At 39.9% G+C, this 19,203-nt stretch overlaps 1 protein-coding gene across 2 annotated transcripts in view; it reads left to right on the top strand.

Moving 5' to 3' along the window:
- Positions 1-16,787, top strand: part of ZNF536 (zinc finger protein 536) — a 241,459-nt gene extending 224,672 nt beyond the window's left edge. For both annotated transcript variants that reach the window (XM_075040123.1, XM_075040122.1), the window contains one exon: positions 14,858-16,787. In XM_075040123.1, the coding sequence (XP_074896224.1) occupies positions 14,858-15,093 (236 nt within the window). In that variant the 3' untranslated portion in view covers positions 15,094-16,787. The remainder of the gene's footprint in view (positions 1-14,857) is intronic.
- Positions 16,788-19,203: the final 2,416 nt, after the last annotated feature.

The raw sequence follows: 19,203 nt of genomic DNA, 5'->3' as shown, positions 1-19,203 counted from the left end.
AGTGGGCTGGGTACTGATGGCAGGAACATTTGCCTCTTTGCTACCTGACATGCTGTGTTTGGCTTAAGTTTTTCAGAGATAGGCATGGATCACTTTAAGTCATCAGAAAAATACCCAGACACCCTAGGTGCGCACTTTGTGTCCCACTGCCCATGGATGCTTCAATATCTTGGACTTCTACAATTATATTCAAAATAAAATCCCAGTAGCACCTGGTCCCCTGTGTACTGACTGCCACAGAAGTTATTGGAAGGGGATTTTGGTTTTGTCTCCTTTAACATGGAATGGATTTGCTGCGTAGCCATCAGGTGCCCTTTGCTGGGTGGCAATGCTTGGGTTTAGGCACGTGGGTAAGAGCTAAAGCCACCCCTCGGCTCCGGGTGTTGATTATTGGTCTGCGTGCAACATGTACAGCAACCAGCCAGTTCCAGGTGACCCGTAGCGATGCTAAAATTACCAGCCTCCCATTAGCGGCCAGTGGCCCCTCACTGGCCAAGGGGGCTCCAGCCTGCAGGCAGGTGGTGGCCACGACGGCGCTGCGGGTGTACCTCTGCAGGTGATGGGCTGGTGGCCCCTCGTGCATCCAGCATCCTTGGGGCCCTACATCCCCCTCACACCGGGAGCCAATACCGCATAAAAACAAATGTGGAAATAAATACAAAAGGAGCGTGGATTTGAAATGAAACAATGTAATGTGCCAGCTTTTAGCCCGAGGCAAATTTTCATGTCTCTTTTACGAATCTTTGTAAGTAAGGGTGAGACTATGAGGCCCCAGCTCAGAGACAACTTACGCTCGTGTGTTGTGTAAGCACGTGTGCATCCCCACACAAGTCTGTGGGATGACTTACAGGATTTATGGTATGCAGAACCTTCAGCGGTTTGCTGAATCGGGGCCTAAATACTGAAATATTCTTTAATAGTGCTGGCTCCACAACGAAACTCTAGAAGGCACATTTGCCTCTCAGTGTCTCTCCATAAGACTCATCAATGATGACGGAGTTACATTAGGCACACCTAAAGTTAATTATGCAGTTACCTCCCTCTTGTTCCCTGTTTGTCAAAGAGAATATGATTAAATTAAAAAAAATCCTCTGTCTTCTAACATCTATTTTTATTTGAATTTTGATCTGCCATCTAGATGAAAGAGTAAAGGGCACACTAAGCAGACCTTAGGTAGGTGGGTCTGGATATTTCTTAGCTGAGAGCTGGCATGGGAAATGGTGTGTTAAGAAAACCTGCAGAAAAAAAATCTATGGAAACCAAAGCAAAATAAATACTTAGGGCAGGTTGTTAATAAGTGGTAGCAAAGCTCTTCCTTTTTAAAATGAAGTGGGTGACTTTTAGGGATGCTGATTTATTTCAGACTATGGGTTTAGAGGTATGCTTCAATTGGAGAAAACAAATGCTAGTTTTCGCTAAAAACTCAGGAATTTGTAATATAGAGAAGAGGTTGAATGAAACAGTAGATCTAGAAATTCTGCAATTCACTGCATATTAAAAATTTAAAAAAGTCATTTTAATGTTGGTTTGGTTGTTTTTTTTAACATGATCTCACAGTTAAATATGGTGAACCAAAATCCTCTATCCCAAACACAGGTCTCTGAATGTCTTGATTTTGGTAATACATGCACATTGCTGAGGGATGCCAGGTTTGTCTAGGGATCCAGTAGCTTTGACATACTCCAGTTTACCGTAGCTGGAGTGTACTCAGTTGCTAATGCACGTTGCATGCAAAATCACTGTGCTTCAGCATGACAGATAAGAAAAATGTCATTTTATTTTTAATTGGAGCTGTATACAATTTGGAAAAAAAATAAAATCTGATTCTTTGTTAGAGATTTGTTCCACAAGAGTCCAGTCAGAAACCTTCTAGTACTTAATAAAGTCAAATTCCTCACTGAGCGTTCCCGTGAGCTCTCGTGGAAGCCAGTGGGAGTTGCGCATGAGTACCGAGGGCAGCATTTTGCCCTTAGGACTGAATTTCCCAACTGACTCTTCTTTTAGACTGTCTTTTGATTAACAATCTGTTTGCAGCAGGCTAGGGCCAGAGAGGCAGCGCATACCCCACTGTTCAAATCTGTGGCAAAATATTCTGTGGAGAGCTACTTAATAAAAATCAACTTGCTCCAATAGTCATTGAGAAATACCTCAACTGTTAGCAATCAATCCATGGCTGAGTTGGGGGAAAAAAAAAACAAAACAAAAGGACATCAAAGAGGTTCTCATTCCCAGACTATTGCTCTATTTAAGGGTCCTATAATTCGGTGAGGTTGTGTGCTAAATAATTTGTAAGCCTTCAGAACATCCAGGTTATTGTTTGTGGACAGATGGTGCATCACATTTTATTGCTTATTCCTTCTGTGGTTTCTCATATGCAGGACTGATGTGCACTCCGAAGTCTTTGTTTCCTTGCTAAAATCTCTAATCTAAAACAGGCAATCAAGCACACAGACAGTGCTTCAGAAAGCATAATCATAGTTTTAAAGGGGGAAAAAAACATTTCGGCTGCAGTTAGGAAGCAGATGTGTTCCCTGAAAATGCAAAAGGTTATCAGAAGTATTAAAATAGGAAAATAGATATGGAATTTGGGAGCGCTGGGGAGAGCGTGTATTTTATTTCAGTACTGCAGGGTAGGTGTGCCTTTTCCTAGGCTACCTGCTTTGTATCTGGCTCTCTATGGAGCTGGTGTAGCAAAAGCCTTCGGAGACCGGCTTTTGCTTCCACATTTCCCCCTGAGATTGGCAGTCTTTGTCTTTTACAGGCAAGGAGCAGCCGTGTTATGATCCTGGAACCGCTGCTGCCCCGAAGAGTTAAATCATGTTGATATACAGGAAGGAAATGGAATAGACTAACTCTACTCTTTTCTTCCTACGGATTTTTCTTTTTATTCTGAAGATAGAATTACTGTTTGTAAGCATCTGAAAGTCATTAGTGGCTCTGCAGTCTGTCAGGTGCCGATGCAAAAAACTGCTGAAACTGAACGGGTTCCTGTGCGGAGTGCTGGGAATTTGTCATGTGCTGATGAGCAGTTATAATAATATATGAGCAAATCACAAGCATTCTGCAAATTAATCAAATTTTTTTTTCCCCTTCTCCCTTGTCTCTGGGAGAGTGGCTTTGCCGGCAGACGTAGGTGAAGCAGTTTTACTCACAGATGGTAGCTCTGGCATCAGATGGAATTTATATAACAGTAATTCTGATTTCCTGCCAAAGTAGCACTGAAAACACCAGGGAGATTGTACAAGACAAGTCATGTGGTTTTGCTGAGGTTGTTGTGGGAAGTTTAAGGGGGGAAATCTCAAATTTTCCTCTTCGCATTTATTGTTTTAGCCTGAAGGGCCAGAAATTGTACACCATTCTGCCATAGGCGAAATCCAACACATCTTTTTTTATGAATTGCGCTGAAAGAGTGCTTCCCAGCTGTTGAAACTGCTGGCGGGGAGGGAGCCACATGACTCCTCATCCTTTCCCTTTCCGTACAAGGATTAAAGGAGGGAGGGTTCAAAAGGTTGCTGCACTACATGTTGGAGTGAGGCAGGGTCTCCCTTCCCAGGAAACGATGCCATGTTCACTTAGGTTATACTCCCTCTGGCATAATGAAATGGGGGGGGGGGGCTTTCAGGAGCTTCGGTAAACAGGGCAGCAAAGGCTCTTCCTCCTCATTAAAATGGGGGGGGGGAGCCTCAATGAGGTTAGTCGAGTAGATTAAGGTCCTTAGTTGCGTCTCAGCTGACATTTCCAGTTTGATCTGTAAAAAGCAGAAACGCGGGGGTTTTTACCTGTTAAGGGTAAGTGCTTGGTGCGCTTGGCATACAGCCGAAACATGTACCAGTTTGATGGCGGGTCCGATCCTGACCTCGTTCGGAGCAGCGCAGATCTATTCAAACCGCCAGCTTGTGACAAGGAGGCGAGAACAGAATCAGGCCCTGTGGCTTTTGAATCGGATCACGCTTTTAGAAACAAAAGCAGCCTTCCCTAGAAAAATATTACTGTGTTTTTATAATAGCAGCGTATTGAGTAATGCATGGGGCATAGCAAGACTGCTGTGACACTAAAAGAAAAAAATAGAGGCGAGCAGAACGGGAGAACTTTCAGGGGCTGGTTTTAATAAAGAGGTGAATTCTTTCTGCAGTAGGAAAAATGATAAAAAGATGGCGTATCAGCTACATTATGCAACAAAGTAATGCTGCTGTGTTTTTATAATGTAAGGCACTGCCCATTTGTTTTGGTTTACGTGACTGCAGTGAAATAAGTGGATTAGACTGAAACTTTAGCATGCTTCATTGCAGCTGGTTGCAGACATCTGTCATTCCTCAGCCATACATTCTGGATCATGCCAAGAAGAAAAAGCAAAGTCTGACACCTTTCATTTTAGAGAGCCTTTTATAGAAAAGCAAAGGAGAAGGGGAGAAAACATTTCCTTTGTGACTTAATAAAAAAGACACTTTTTCTGCGACATTATCAACAGTACTTTCCAGAGGGAGAGGTCCTGCAAAGTTAATGCTCAATTTATTCTTTGCAGCCTTCTAATTTTTACTGTCTGAGCTCCTGATTTGTTGAATGGGATATGATAAAAATATGTGATTTTGTTACAGAGATAGTAGCTCTGTGCACACCTACGTAGGAAGTGCGCCTGGTGAGAGGTGGGTTGCTGTGAGTCCCCACTCAGGCTGCGCTCGTGGTAATTCAGTGCAGTGATGGCACATAACGCTGCAGCATTGCCGATAATGAGTTGTTCTGCAAACTACACTCACAAAATCCCATAAACAGATAATAGTAATATTTTAGCAGAATGATTAGTGGGGTTGTGAGCTACTTGTGGATAATTTGAAATATTAGCTATTAGTGAGCTGGATATTTATTTACTTAAAGTGGTTTGGTTTTCCTCGGTCTCTTTACTAACATGCCACTGTAGATAGAGAATCATGAGGTACATGACAAGATATAATGTGACAAAATACCATCTAAATTACCCCAGTTACGTAAGAAAGCAACAACTAAAATTAAAGGAGAACATGCTTAGCTTAAGTGACATCATACATGCAGAAAACAATTATTCTAGCTTAGGGTCCCACTTCAGCAAATGTGACAGCACATGGATAATTCCATCCCTTCCCGTTTAGGTGGTTTGTGGGCCACAGTACCGATGGGGAGACTCCTGATCCTTACCTGGCTGTGTATAGAGGGGCAAGTCTTTGCATGGCACAGGCTGCATGTCCTGTTCAACACCAGCTGAGGATATGACACACTGAAATGTGGGCAGGAAAAATTTAGAAAGCTGAGTATGGGATTTTTTAAATTCCATTCCACCAAGTAAACCAAATAAGCTCAAGACAGTTGCCCAGAGTGAAAAGAGAAAATGCTATTGTATTTATGAATTGCTAGGCAGAATAAAGGATATTTGGCAGCAAAATATCATCCCTGACAAGGCCTTTCCTATTAGCACCTCTGAGTTGCATGACCTTTTTACTAAAAGCCCAGTGCCACCAGTACAACATTTATTCTGGGAAATCATAAGTACATTAAATTCAAATACTGCTTCATTCCGGAAGTCCTAAATGTTCCCTGAAATAATAAATATTTACTGAGACAACTAAAAAAATGACAGAACATTAGAAAGAAAGCTTGTGAACGACCTGGAAGGAAAACTAAGATATTTTGCTCAAGGGGGTTAGAATGGGAATGTAATGTTATTGACGTGATTAAAAGAAGTAAAGGTGTGAATAGACATAACAATTAGTTGAAATATGTAAGTAAAGGCAAAGGTGGCACTCTGAGCATGTAATTTTGATAATCAGAAGAACTTGGGGTTAGCTAATATTAAAGAAAAGCCTGCTGCTTACCTTTGAAATACGTTTCCTTAGCTGCGGTCTACTTGGATCCCCAGAGCCTAAGAGAAAGAGAAGGCTGTCAGAGGGCTATAACCCACTCGTTCTCGCCTCTTGTGTGGAGGGGTCCAGGCTGCAGAGATGAAGGGATGCACTGGCTTTGTCTCCAGGCTTTGGGAGAACAAGAATTGGTGCCAGAGTGGGGGGTATGGCTGGAAATGAATGCTTATATTTTTGGCCAAGATGTTGTGAGTTTAGGATTACAAAAGGGATTGTGATTGAGGAATTTATAAATTGCTGTAACCATTGCTATTATAAATTTAGTCAGAGGTGGCCTGCTCTTTACCACAGGTACCTAGTGCCCTTGATAAGAACTCTGTCCTCTACTTATGTGTATAAACCAAAGTAAATAAATATGAAAAATTAAATGTAATTAAATTTCCCAAAGCATGGGACAATGATAGTCTGGCATTTCAAGCTCAATCAATGACAGCATTCCCACTAACCTCATTTGGAGCCCGCTGAGGCACCAGGCTCGTAACTCATGTTGTCATGTCAAAACCCAAACTGGTGTGCCGTCGTGCACGGGGTGCTGCACCGCGATGGGCGGATGCACCCGCCGGCAGCAGTCTGAAATACACAGGTCCTTAGAAAGCAAAGTCTTCAGCTGTTTTTCAGAAGTTTTGTTTTACAAGGTTCACATAATGTTTAATATTTGTTTAGGAGGACCTTTTCAGCCATTCTGCTGATGCTTTTCCTTTTTTCCAAGAAAAGATCCATTTCCCTTCTAAATCAAAAGTTCCTGTGTGAAAAGCTTACTCTTCTGAAAAAGAAACAAATTCTGTGCTAAGTATCTGGAGCTGAGTAATCCGGTTACTTTATCAGCTCTGCAAGAGATGGGAAATGTTTGTTTTCCCAGGGGTTGCAAGTCTCCCTTATACTGCCAGTGACTTCACTAGCCATTTTGTAATTTGCTTGTGTTTAGTGTACTGCGGAGGGCGAGCAAGTTGCTCAGTCTACCTCCAAATAATTATAATTTCCATGCTCTATATAACAAGTGTTAAATTAGTGATATTTTCCATAATTTTGTGACTGATTTGTTCAGTAAGTTAAAAGCGTATGTATGAAGGACAGTGGTAGAATTTTTTACTTGTTTCTCTTTATCATGAGTGTCCAGGTGGCTGTCAGCCTCTGTGTCATACTGATCCACCTTTGGCTGTTTTACATAGCAGGGTTGGTTTGTTGGTGTTTTTTTTTTTCTTCTTTTGCTTTTAAAGGAAAAATCAGTGTGTGATAATTCGTGATTGTAACCTTTTGAGGCAGGAATTGAACTGTTACTTTAAGTAGAGTTTTTATTTTAGGGGGGATGTGTGAAATTAACTTAATCTTTTAATAGTATGTGTTAAAGACAAAGTGTAGCATCAACTTTTGCTTTTCCCTGCTATCATTAAACCCTTTAGTATACTTATCAGCAAGTTGAAATACCTATTCAGAAACACGAAGCACTGTATAATATACTAAATCAAGAGCAGACTCCACCTTTGATTACATTTCAGAAAAGCTATGTAGGTATCTGAGGGTTTAATTTGATCCGATGAATGGAGATTTTTTTTTTAAAGTAAAAATCCTTGAAAAAAATTAGTTACAGATTAGGTCTTTTCATTCTCCAGCACCTCTGCAGCCAATGACAGTTCAGTCATTTGCCACCCTGCTATTGCAGGCAGCTGTAGACCAAACGTCTGTCTCAGCAAAACTCCAGGGTTGTGGTGCCACGTGGTGGCTTTGGGATGGGTGCTGGCCTTGGGACGGTGCCGTACACCACATTAATCCCTACAGGGGATTCCTTATGGATCACTAATCTGCCACAGCAGAATTCACAGGTGGATAAATCCTACTAGTTTTAGGGCAATTTTTCCAAACATCCTTAATGCATTTATTTAGGATCAAGCTGATGGCCGTGTTTTGCCATGAGCTGGGTCTTTAGCCCAAACTTATCCTCCCCTAATGAAGATCTTTTGTGTAACCCACAGTGAGAGAAAGGCTCTTCCAGATGGCAGTTCACATGGTCGGACCCGAGCTGCCTCTGGAAGTGTCTGCTTTGTATTAACAAGGGGGGATTTAGGTAACTAGTCTGGTGCCCCTTATCATGAACAATGCCTCTGATTAGTCTTAGGACTATTTGCAGGATTGAGCCAGGTAATGAAGGTATCCAGTTGAACAGAGGGTGGTCAGGGGGCTGCCATAGCTTCAGGTGTCCCATGGGAAACATATAACCCAAAGCCTTAGCTTTGGTAGGTGAAAATGTTCCCAGGCCTTCCTAAAATGCAGATACTTATGCTTTTTTTTGTATGTAGTTCCACAGTAAATCATCAAAAAAGCCTCAGACAAGGCTTTTCATTTTTATGGTTTTTCCTGGTCAACATGAAATAGAGGGTTTTTAAAATTTAATTTCCTTTTTTTTGTAATCCAATAAACATATAAACTTCACAGAATATTGTAATTTTCCCAGAAGACCATCTTGGTTGGTCCTGGACCTGTGTGTAAATAAACATATACTTTTCAATTGTTTTATAAAAACTTTTATTACATATATGAACCAGATTGGATGTACTTTAATCTGTCTAGTATTTTGGGAGTTTCATAAAATGCATATTTTGAGACCAATAAAGTGGAATGGCTCAATCAGAGCCATTATTGTCTATTGGACAAATATATTTATTCAGCATTTTCCCATCCATACTGTTATGCTCCAGATCAGAATGGCTGCTTTAGAGCCATTCTGCTCTCCTGGGTAATGCATACAGTATTTGGGATGTTTGCTGTGGATAGTAAATGTATTTATGAAAATTTATACTTTACAAAAAGGAAATCGCACTAGCCGAGATTTAAATGAAAATAGTCCTCCCCTTGCAAATCCTGGTTATTATGCTATAATAGCATTACTTTAAAATGGCAGTGTTCACCAAGACGCCTGGGACCCGGAGGCTGTGGTCTGAGAAAGCCATGAGTTCAGCCCAGTAGTCACTGCCAGAAAACCGGAGACACTCAAAAAGTCTTTCTTCCTACGCGGAAAGCACACGGCCATCATCGCCTGCTGTTACTTCTGAGGCAACACACACTTCATCTGTTTAAAGATGATTGTACCTCAAATGCAAGCTTGTGTAGGAAAAAAGATTTAAACCAGCTCTTCCCGGGGAGGTCCAGGCTCACGGGAGGTTTGAATGCAGCTTGCTGACTTTGCGCTGCAGCAGATGTGTGATTACATGGACCGTTCCACCAGCAACGTTTTGGGACTGAGCATCTCAGTGCAGGAGGCAGCGGCCATCCATCCTGAGCCACTGCAGCTGGTCCTGCAAGAGTGCCTGATCATGGCCGGAGGTGGTCCTGGCCGTTTGGGATTGCCACAGCAGCCCAGGAGGTCAAGTCCAGATCTTCACTATCCAACATCTCAGCTAAAGAGAATTGCCTCCAAGAAATTCAAACCTCTGAGGCTTTTCAAATATTTCTTAGCGAGGGAGTAATTTACTTGTTTTAAAGAGGTAATTGCTGTTAGTTTTGATTTTCACTGAAAGGGTATTTTTAAGCCAGGCAAAGAAATCTGAAATGAGTTTACCGTATTGCATCGCAGTAAGTGCTATAGCCATTGGCCATCTAAGGAAAAACATTCTGTCAGATAATCATGGCCATTTTTGCATTTTAAGGGAACAAATGTCATATCTAAGAAACACATTTTATTCAGGACTTAATTATAATTTATAGTACATTGCACAGCATTTGTTTTCTGTTCATCATTTTATTGCTCTTCTGCCTTTTCCCTAAATTTATGCATTAAATTGTGTGTCTGTGTGTCTGTATGTGTGTATCTGTGTGTATATATGTACACATATGCAATATAATAAAAAGTGGTGTAGTGGGGACAACAGACGGCTTGTGTGTGATGTATTATTGGCATTTTTCTTTCAAATTACTGTTTTCTTGCTGCTTTGGGAGAAAGCCATGATTTTGCTGTGATTAGTACACTTTTAACAATCTGGAATAAATTCCTGATCTTATTCATGTGACTAGTCCAATGCCCATTTTTACGTTTTAGTGCAAACCCCTACATATGTGCCTGTAATACCACAAAAATAAGATGTTTCTTTGTGGAAATTTTTATAGAATTTGGATGCCGATCAAATATTTTTAGAAGTGGAGAATTAATGTGGCTTGACCATGTAAATGATTTTTTTAATGAAAAAGACTTTAGTATTCATCACTCTTTCTCTCTCTCTCTTGTTTGTGTATTCCTTTGTGCTAATCTTAAATAATGGATCCATATCAAAGTTAATAAATTAGTAACTATTAGCAGTGTTTGGATTACAGTAAGTAACCCAATGACACTTCATTGACATTGACTTTTTATGTGTTCCAATAATACATTTTGAGTTTTACAGATAAGACAAAGCAAAATAGGTTTGGCAAGTGTTTGAATCCTTAACAACTCATGGGCAATGGCTATATTTATATCCAAGGCCCCTGCTTTAAATATATTTTCCTTTAAATGGTCCTAAAACCCAGACTTCGAGATCCATGTCTTTCTCAAAACCTGCATTTTCTGACTGTTCAGCTAATGCACCATGTTGGGCTGCATCAGTCATGCCATGTTATGAAACCTAACACGATGTGACTGATGCGGGCTGACGTGATGTGTCACAAAGCAACATATCAGATCACAAACTTGAAAGAAAGGAAAACAAACTTTTTTTTTCTCAAAGGCTAAATTAACAAAGCAGCATATATTTTTAAAAAGGTGGACTACTTTCAGACATTGGGGGATTTTTTCTAAATATTTTTCCCAAGGAGAAGTTCTCCATCCTGACCAAAAAGTACCCATCCACACTCCTTGTTCTCTCCAGGGTACAGTCAAAACCAGAGGAGATGATGAGCCTAGGTCATCTCAGCACTGCTGCCATTGCTGGGGCTGATACTGGAAGATTTAGATCACTTTCAGAGGACTGGCTTCAGCAGGTGCTGGAGGTAATCACCCTTCCTGGGGAAATCCGCACCTTCTAAAAATGTTCTTTGAGTCCAGCTACCATTGTTGTCATTTTGGCTATTTTTTATTATTATTTTCTGCTATTCTGTTTCTTTAGACTGTCAGCTTCCATCCAGAGGATTATGAAGTCTCTTCACACGCTCAGTCACAGACTTTGTAGAACATTGCTCCACAACAGGATTATTTCAGCTGCAAATAAACAATATATTGTCCTCTATCCTCACTTTTTGGTCAGAGAAAGAGGCACCATAGTTTGCCCCCCTTGTTGGCCTGCCTTTAGTCTAATTCTTCTTACTACCAATGCAATGCTTTGCACATTATCTCCTGAACTATCAAGAAGATTTCTTTTTTTTTTTGAAGGGCTTTCATATAATTTTATTGGAAGATATATAGTGGGTAAAATATATATGAACCGTAGCTTGCTAAGAAAGAACCTACCAACCACTGCTAGATAAAATGTTATAAATTTATTGCCAACTTATCTGGGAAGGGTTATTTTAAGAGCCTGCTGCCCACAACAAGATTTTGAGCTAAAATTAATGGATGGGATATCTAAGAGAAATGGGCATTTTCCTTCACCCCTTAGTTACAAGCAAATTGCAGATATTGTTATCTTTGCAAGTGAGAATAATCTCTAGTTTTTGTACTACTTCTGCTGTAGACAATGTACCGCTTGCTTTCCTATGACCCTCACTCTGTATACATATTTATATATTATTCATACAGGATTAAAAATGAATGTGCTCTTTACCACAGTTGTACTGCATAGTGACAATACAAATTAACTTATTGTGTACTTACTTTTCACAAGGCAGTGATGTGAAATTTTGATGGCCTGAAAAAGTAAGTCGTGGGGGAGGCAATGCAGAACTGAATCCTTGTAGGTGCACTTTATATTGTCTGATTTATTAAAGTGCATTGAATTAATAAATAACATTCTCTGTATGGAATTGCACAGGTTTGAACTTGGTTCAGTGGTGGACAGAAAGAGTTTGCTTTTAGTCTGGCACATGTGAGGTGGTTAGTTCCATCTATGCTTTGTAGATTCCTTGTTTAGAATTTGCTCTTTGCAGGAAAGAATTAAGATGGTCGTTTAATGGTGGCTGCTTGTGGGCAAAGCATTAAGAGTTGCTTGGTGAGATCTCACACTGTTGGCTAGTGCTACCAATTCTGGCTAAACCTGTCCAGATTTTTTCTGTGCTACATGACGCTTGAGGGGTTCAGAGGGTGGCTGATGGGCACGTTGTGCCTGCTCGCTCCTGGAGTCCCATCACTCTGTCTGTGCTCCCTGCACACTGCTCTGCAAGCAGTTATCGGGGACATTGTATCACCTATGGTATATCCAGTCGCTGACAGTTGCAGCACACAAGAAGACCAAATAAACAGGATATCTTTTTTTGCTTTTTCCATAGCATCAATAAAACTAGAGTGAATCAGGCTAGAGGGCAAGTTGTACCATTTGTCACAACTTAGCAGGACATCTTCTGTTCTTAGCAAGGGAACCAGTCATCAGATGGTCAAATGAAACACTGGGAATACTGGAAGGGAGCTGGTGCTACTGGTACAGATAGTCTCACATCTCAGTGGATGCGACAGTGGCAGGCCTTTATCTTTTGGAGAAAGGGAAAAATCACTTCAATTCTTCATGGAGCAAGTCTCCTTCCTCTTTACCTGACATTTCTACCACTTTGGCCAAGGCATTTTGGCACCTCCCCAAGCAGATTATGCAATAGACATTGTAACTCTGCCCAGTCAGAGGCATTACCTAGGAGGGAGAAAAAGGAGAAGGAAAGAAAGAGTCCAGAATCCACGTGTGAATTCTGGTGACTTTATCCGTCTCTCACAAACAATGGAGGAGATGTGATAGTTTTCTTAGATTTTTTTTTTTTTTGAGTTTTCAAATATTTCTAGATTTTCTGAGACAATGAAAATCAGACTTTCTTTGGACCTTCTTCATACTCAGATAGTTTGGAGAGTGCTTCTAGCTTTCAAAACTATTATATTCAAAATTTTTTGAGCATCTTTGTTCTTTGGTATTGATTTTAGAACTGACTCTAAGAGGCACTAGGGACACCTTCAATCTCTTTGTTGACTATTTCCTCATATCTTCCAGATGAAATTTTTCTATAAAAGCCCAATCCAATTTCTGTTACATTATCTATGTAGGTTTCTTCCATTGCTATTGCTATGAAATTTTCCACTGAAATTTGAGTTTGTAATGATTAGCAGCTTACAGATTTAATTTCTTTTTCATTAGGAAGTTGTTGAGGAAAATGTTTTTCTTTATCCGAGGAGAGAGCTAGAAGATTGACCCACACTCCATCCCAAGATTTATGCATAAACATGCACGTTGGAGGTCTTGGGGGGGTGGTCACACTTCTGGCAGTCTTCAACTTGTAAAAGCAAAGGGTGGAGGGGAGCTTTCCATCCTTGATTAAGGACACATGCCTGTAGTGCTGGGGCATAGAGCTTAGGTAACTGGACTGGACTTAACACTTCCTTCCTCTGGGTAGCAAGCAGTGTGTTTTGGGGGAGTCAGCCTTCAAGTGGTAGTTCGGATGTTACAGTAAAAATGGCAAGATATTGAGCAACCCAGAGCCCTAATGCTGGCTCAGGTGAATTTACGCTGCTAGAGATGCTCACACTGGTGTGTCAGCAACTGGCTAAGGTTAAAACCAGCAGTTATGCAGGCTCCCATCTCTGCTGGGAGGACTATGGTAGCATTCCCACTCCAGTGCAGGTAACATCGGACCAGCGCACAACCAGCGTTTATTTGCTTATCTGTTAAATTCCCACCTAAAATCAAGGGAAGATGGTCCCAGCCCCTTCCCATATAGCGGGGAGCATAGTCCTCCTCCTCTGCTATGCCAGTGTCTGTTTTATGCCTGCTAGGTAGTACCATGACAGCAAGGAGAATGTGCTCTTTAAATGTGGAGATAGGGTATTATTTTTCACTTATCCTGGCTTTATGTAGATGGTCTGGCACATTTATTTATTCATTTATTTGAGCAAATTAAAGCAAGCTAAGCGCATTTGACCTCAGATGGTCCTGGTTTAAGTTAATTTGAGAGACAAAGCTCATAAAGTTCCAGTAAAACACATCAACAACTTCCCAGCATAGGTTGAAATGTGATTGCTGAAACATAACCTCCAAAACCAGATACAGCATGGAGATTCAAAGTCACAATAATCTGAAAAATATGGGAGAGTACATTGATAGCCTTATAAGAAGAAATATCTTTCATTCATGCCTTCGTTTCGCAGTCGGTTGCTGTTTCACCCACTAGAAGTGCATCTGTCAGATTTTGTGCATTAACATGCCTTTTCTAATCTAGCTTGGACATTTTATTTTAAAGCTGGTGATAACCTCGGGCCCTGGTCCAGCAAACACTTATGTGCTTGCGTATCTTTACGCACAGGAGTAATCTCACTGAAGTAAATGTTTGCAGGTTTGAGGCCTTGGTTATCTCAATCCATTATTTCTTTCCATTAAAAAGTAATCTGTGTGATTAAAATAAAACATACAGTTCTCTTCTTTACTCAGAAACCCACCCAAAGACAAAGTGTGTTTATTAGACTAAGGGTCTGCACATTGTCATCCTTGAATTGCACTTCAATAAAAAAGATAATTAACAAATGTAAAAGAAGGCAGTCTCATACACGATTGCGCTGTATTTACAAGAGTTTAGTTGGGATTGCAGGCTGATGGATTTACAGCTGGGTCTGAGGAGGGAGATGAAATAGCGTCACTTCCCTGGAAAATCAAAGCACAGAGTTTTTAAAATGCAGTTTCTTTAACTAGGCGTCATGCGAATAGCACAGATTTCTTATTCTTGCTGAAGACACGCGGCGATGCCCTCCACCCAACAGGAAAGGTTTCTGCTGGGATGGGGGGCTCCGGGGCATTCCATTTTGTCAGGCTGTGCAACAGGCGGGTTTGCAGGTGCCGCGTACATAAAATAGAAAACTAACCCAACTCTTGTCTGTCACGCAGGTCACAGGCCTTTCCAGTGCAGATACTGCCCGTACAGTGCCTCTCAGAAGGGAAATCTGAAGACCCATGTTCTCTGTGTCCATCGCATGCCTTTTGACAACAGCCAGTATCCCGACCGCAGGTTCAAGCGCTCCAGAGTTGATTCCGAAGCTTCTGGGAATTTGGAGGAACCTGCAGCTGTCAAACCGGGGAGCTCGGCAGAGCTAACGGAGGAGGGCAGCAAGGCCCAGGAGTGATGCAGCTCGGCAGATCTGTCTTCATACTGCAGTAGCCTTTTACACCAGGTTTAGATATGTGTTTGGGTGAGGGTCGGCTAACTGCCTTCCAAGCAAAAGAATGGCGTGCTAATTCCCAGAAGTGTACAGGATGCTGAAAACTTTCATATATATGTATATGTACACGTACACACACACGCGCATATATATATATATATATATTTTGACACACACAGAGATATTCAGTCATACACACATTGAATATATATCTACACACACACACACAAAATACACACATTCCATACGTGTGTGTGTGTGTGTTTAAATATATATATTACACATGCAAAATAGATTTCCAGCCCTTGAAAATGGCTGCTAAACTGTTACCTGGCAACAAGTACTTCCAAACAATGTAGGTGGGATAATAAAGTGATTTAAAAATGTTAGGAGGTCGTTAGTTATTTAAAAAGCAGGGCAATTTCAAACTTTAAAGTGGTCTTTGTCCAAAAATAATGCTCTTAACAGAAAAATGATACCGTCTAAACGATTTAGTGTTGCCTTGAAGATTGAGGGGCTGTGTTTTCATTGTTGAAAACACCTTTATAATATGACACCAGCTGCTGTCATTTGCCTAGCATAGTAATGAGATGTGTTGGTAGACTGCCATGGTGCCAGTCTGACTGGAGCTGTCATTGCAGAGAAAATCAATTCAAGTGGTGTTGCAACTGCAGTATAGGAGAAACCTTAGACGGCCCATAAGCTAGGGTCAGTACTGACCTATACTGAAAAGTATTGTGATATTACATTTTCTTTTTTTTTTTTTTAAATATACAGCCAAATGAATCAATGGTTAGAAAAAATCTGCAGCCCGATGTGTGATTGTAGATTTGAAATGTAATTCCATTTTTTGTAATCATCTTGCAGTATTGAGGGAAATGCTTTTATTCTTTTTTTTTTTTCCTTGTTGATGAAGAAGTAAGTTGCTATAAAAGTAGAAGTACAATATACAGAAATATTGTTTAGTGAAACTAGTCAGCCTTATCTATAGCAGGTGCTGGTGAGAAACAGAATTTTATTACATAGAAGGTTGGTAATTTTTTTTTTATTCTTCTGTTCTTTTCTTTTCTTGTTTTCTTTCAAACTTCCTTTAAATTCCTTTTTTTTTTTTTACACTTGAATGAAGGATTCCCCAGTCACGGTTAATTTTCGTGTCTTAGCTTTTGTAAGTGTTACAGACATTGTGCAGAAGTTTCTTCTGGAGCAAGCTCTTATAAAGTAGCTTGACCTAAAATATGAATCCAAACTTCCTGCTCTTTGTCTCTAATGAAGAGAAGTGTTTTAGCTGATATTTCTTTGGTTTTGTAAAACAAATGCGTTCTATATTTTTGCAGATTTTAGCTTTTTTACTGATTGGATGCTCCAAATTTAGTAAGGTCTTTGCCACATAGGAAGCTTTTGAGAGACTATAATGAACCACATAGTTAAAAAAAGTAAGAAAAATAACTAAGGGTTTATTCTGAAATTCTCTGAATGGCATAAAATTTCAGCCTTCTAATGTACTTCCTTGGATAGAAGCAAAATTGGTGCTGTTTATTGTGATGGTAGAGAAGTATTAACTTCTTCTACAAAAAAATCATCCAGACTTAAAAAAAAAGAAAAAAAGTAAAAAAAAGTCAATATTTCTTTGCAGGCTGGGAGCACAGAGTAAAACCCCAGGGCCTTAAAACTTCAGCTCTGCCTAAAGCAGTTTACAAAAAATACTAAACTGCAATCAATGTAAATAAAATTCTTAGCGCTACCCTGAGACTGGAAAAAAAATCTCAGGCTAATAAGGAATACGGTTTGCATATGCTGTCGGAAAGGATGTCATCCAACTGAAGTTTCAGTTTAAATGAGGTCACTGTGTAACTTGGACCCATCTGGCACAGAGCAAGCTGCTTTTCTTGTTTTTCTAGTATAGTTCTCACTGCCTTACTTAAATCGAGTTGATAAACTTAATGCAACTGTTTCTATGATCCTAGATAAAGGATTGAAATGTTATTGAAACTTTCTGACTGTAGTAAGCTTTAGGATTTTAACTGCACTACTGTGTTTGGTGACTGTGTCAGTCGCTTGCTTTTGTGTGTTTGCGCCGCCTTCAGTATCTTAGCAAAAAAAAAAAAAGAGAAAAAAAAAAACCCGAGACCACCCCCCCCACATTCCATTTCTTGCACTTTTTGAGCTCTTTCAGTATTCTTTTGTGTCTTCTGAGCATTTTCAGATACGACAGGCAATAATTCTGTTTGTGACACTGGAAACATCTCCCGCTCCTTGTGATGTGTGTGTTGATTCCATTTGGTCGGGTGCTACTGTCCCTATCCTCCCCTCTGACATAGCCCTTTTTTCCAGAACATTTGTAACTTGTAATACAAACAAGTGACAGCAGCAGTGATGCATTGTCAGTTTCTGAATATCATCATGCTTCTCATATCTAAACATGTCAAGTTTTTTCTCTGTAACTTCTGTAGTCTGTGATACTGGTCATAATACTGTCTACATTCCTACACAAAGAAAAATTTCTATCTTGGAGGAAATCTGAGATCAATAGAGTAGAGGATTTTGTTGCTATGCTTGTAACAATTAGAAAACTTTGTATTTAAAGTTTATTCTTGGTCATTATTTATTATTATAATACATCAGTTGACAGAACTTTATTCTGGTATAGAAGTATTAAAAGTTGTTTTTTCAGCAATGACTGTTTTCTTTCTGCTGTTAGAATAAAAATGTCTTTGAAGCAGTACAGTTTTATCCAGTGTTTTACGCAATAAAACCTCTACCTCTGAAAAAAAAGTTTTCCTACTTGCTTATGTTTATTAGGAACAGTTAAAACATTATTTTCTGCAGCTTTGTCAGATTTAAAAAAAAAAATTAATGTCAGTAAATTCACAGTTGTTAGGCAGTTACTGGAGTGTATTATGCTGGGTGTGTGTGCTCAGTCCAGTTATTAATCTGAACAAATCTATATACAGTATATACATATATATATTATATATATTGTGCTTAATTAAAAGACTGTGGAAATCTGTTTTAGCATGTAGTAATAATTGTTTTATATACTACTACTTATGTACTATAGAAAAAGTCTTGGGGTCTATCAAGCTTTGATTTGAAAGTGTTTCAAGTGTGTATCATACACTATGATGTATAAAGTCATGTTTTCACATTAAAAAAAATGTTTGTATAGATCATATATTTGGCTTTAGAAAATTGTGAGGTTTATTGTTATGGTGCATGTTAAGAAAGCTGCCCACACGTCAAAGAATGTGCAAGTGCGAGGGTGCTCCCATTCTCCTGGGTGAATCTTTATTCTTCCTGTTTAAGGTTTTATTTGCACATTTGAAAGCAACTAAATTAAAGGATTTTTCACTTCTTAGAAAAAGTAAAGATGATTAACATCCAAAAAAGATGCACCAAATCTGAGAAACTACAGCAAGTATGGGGAGGAGAGAGGAACAGGGCCTTGCACAAAAAAAGCTGAGAAGGAAAACCCATTTAAAAAAGGGCAATTTTAACATTAGATGAAGCCAGTTGTACCTACAATAGTAGTTATGCTGTAGCTTGAATTCTCCAGCAGAAAGAGGTACAAAAATTGTCTAGAAGGCTTAAGAATTAAAGCATAGCATCATGGAAATTCAGTTATTCAGTGGCTGAAAGTTGCACGTTACCCATGGATTGGTGGAGTGCACGTACGGCAGGGTGAATCGTGGAGCTGGTACCAAATTCACTGGTGTATAGGCAAATGCCACAAGTCTCTTCATCTGCAGAGAATAAAATCTGTAATGCATCAAATTTTAATCAAAATCCAAGAAGTTAATGAAAAATTTTTATGTTTTGCAAAGTTTAGGTCTTTCACACCCTCTCTTGGGGGGAACTACTCTCAGGCACAAAATTGTAGCCTGTACAAATGTTGCCTGAGGATGGATGAGCTCCAGGCTTGGAGCTGAACTCTGCCTCACTAGGGGATCACTGTCCTTTCAGGTAATCGCTGTGCCCTGGAGCTGGGGAAAAACAACTATTCGGGGTGAGGGGGGCGTTTTCCAAAAGATTTTCCTGCCTTCTGGTTTCAACAGACAATAAATGAAAATGTGAAAG

Source organism: Buteo buteo, chromosome 11 (assembly GCF_964188355.1).
Source record: "Buteo buteo chromosome 11, bButBut1.hap1.1, whole genome shotgun sequence".
NCBI classification, from domain to species: Eukaryota; Metazoa; Chordata; class Aves; order Accipitriformes; family Accipitridae; genus Buteo; species Buteo buteo.
The sequence above is the reverse complement of the archived record's forward strand: the minus strand, read 5'-3'. Positions and strand labels throughout refer to the sequence as shown.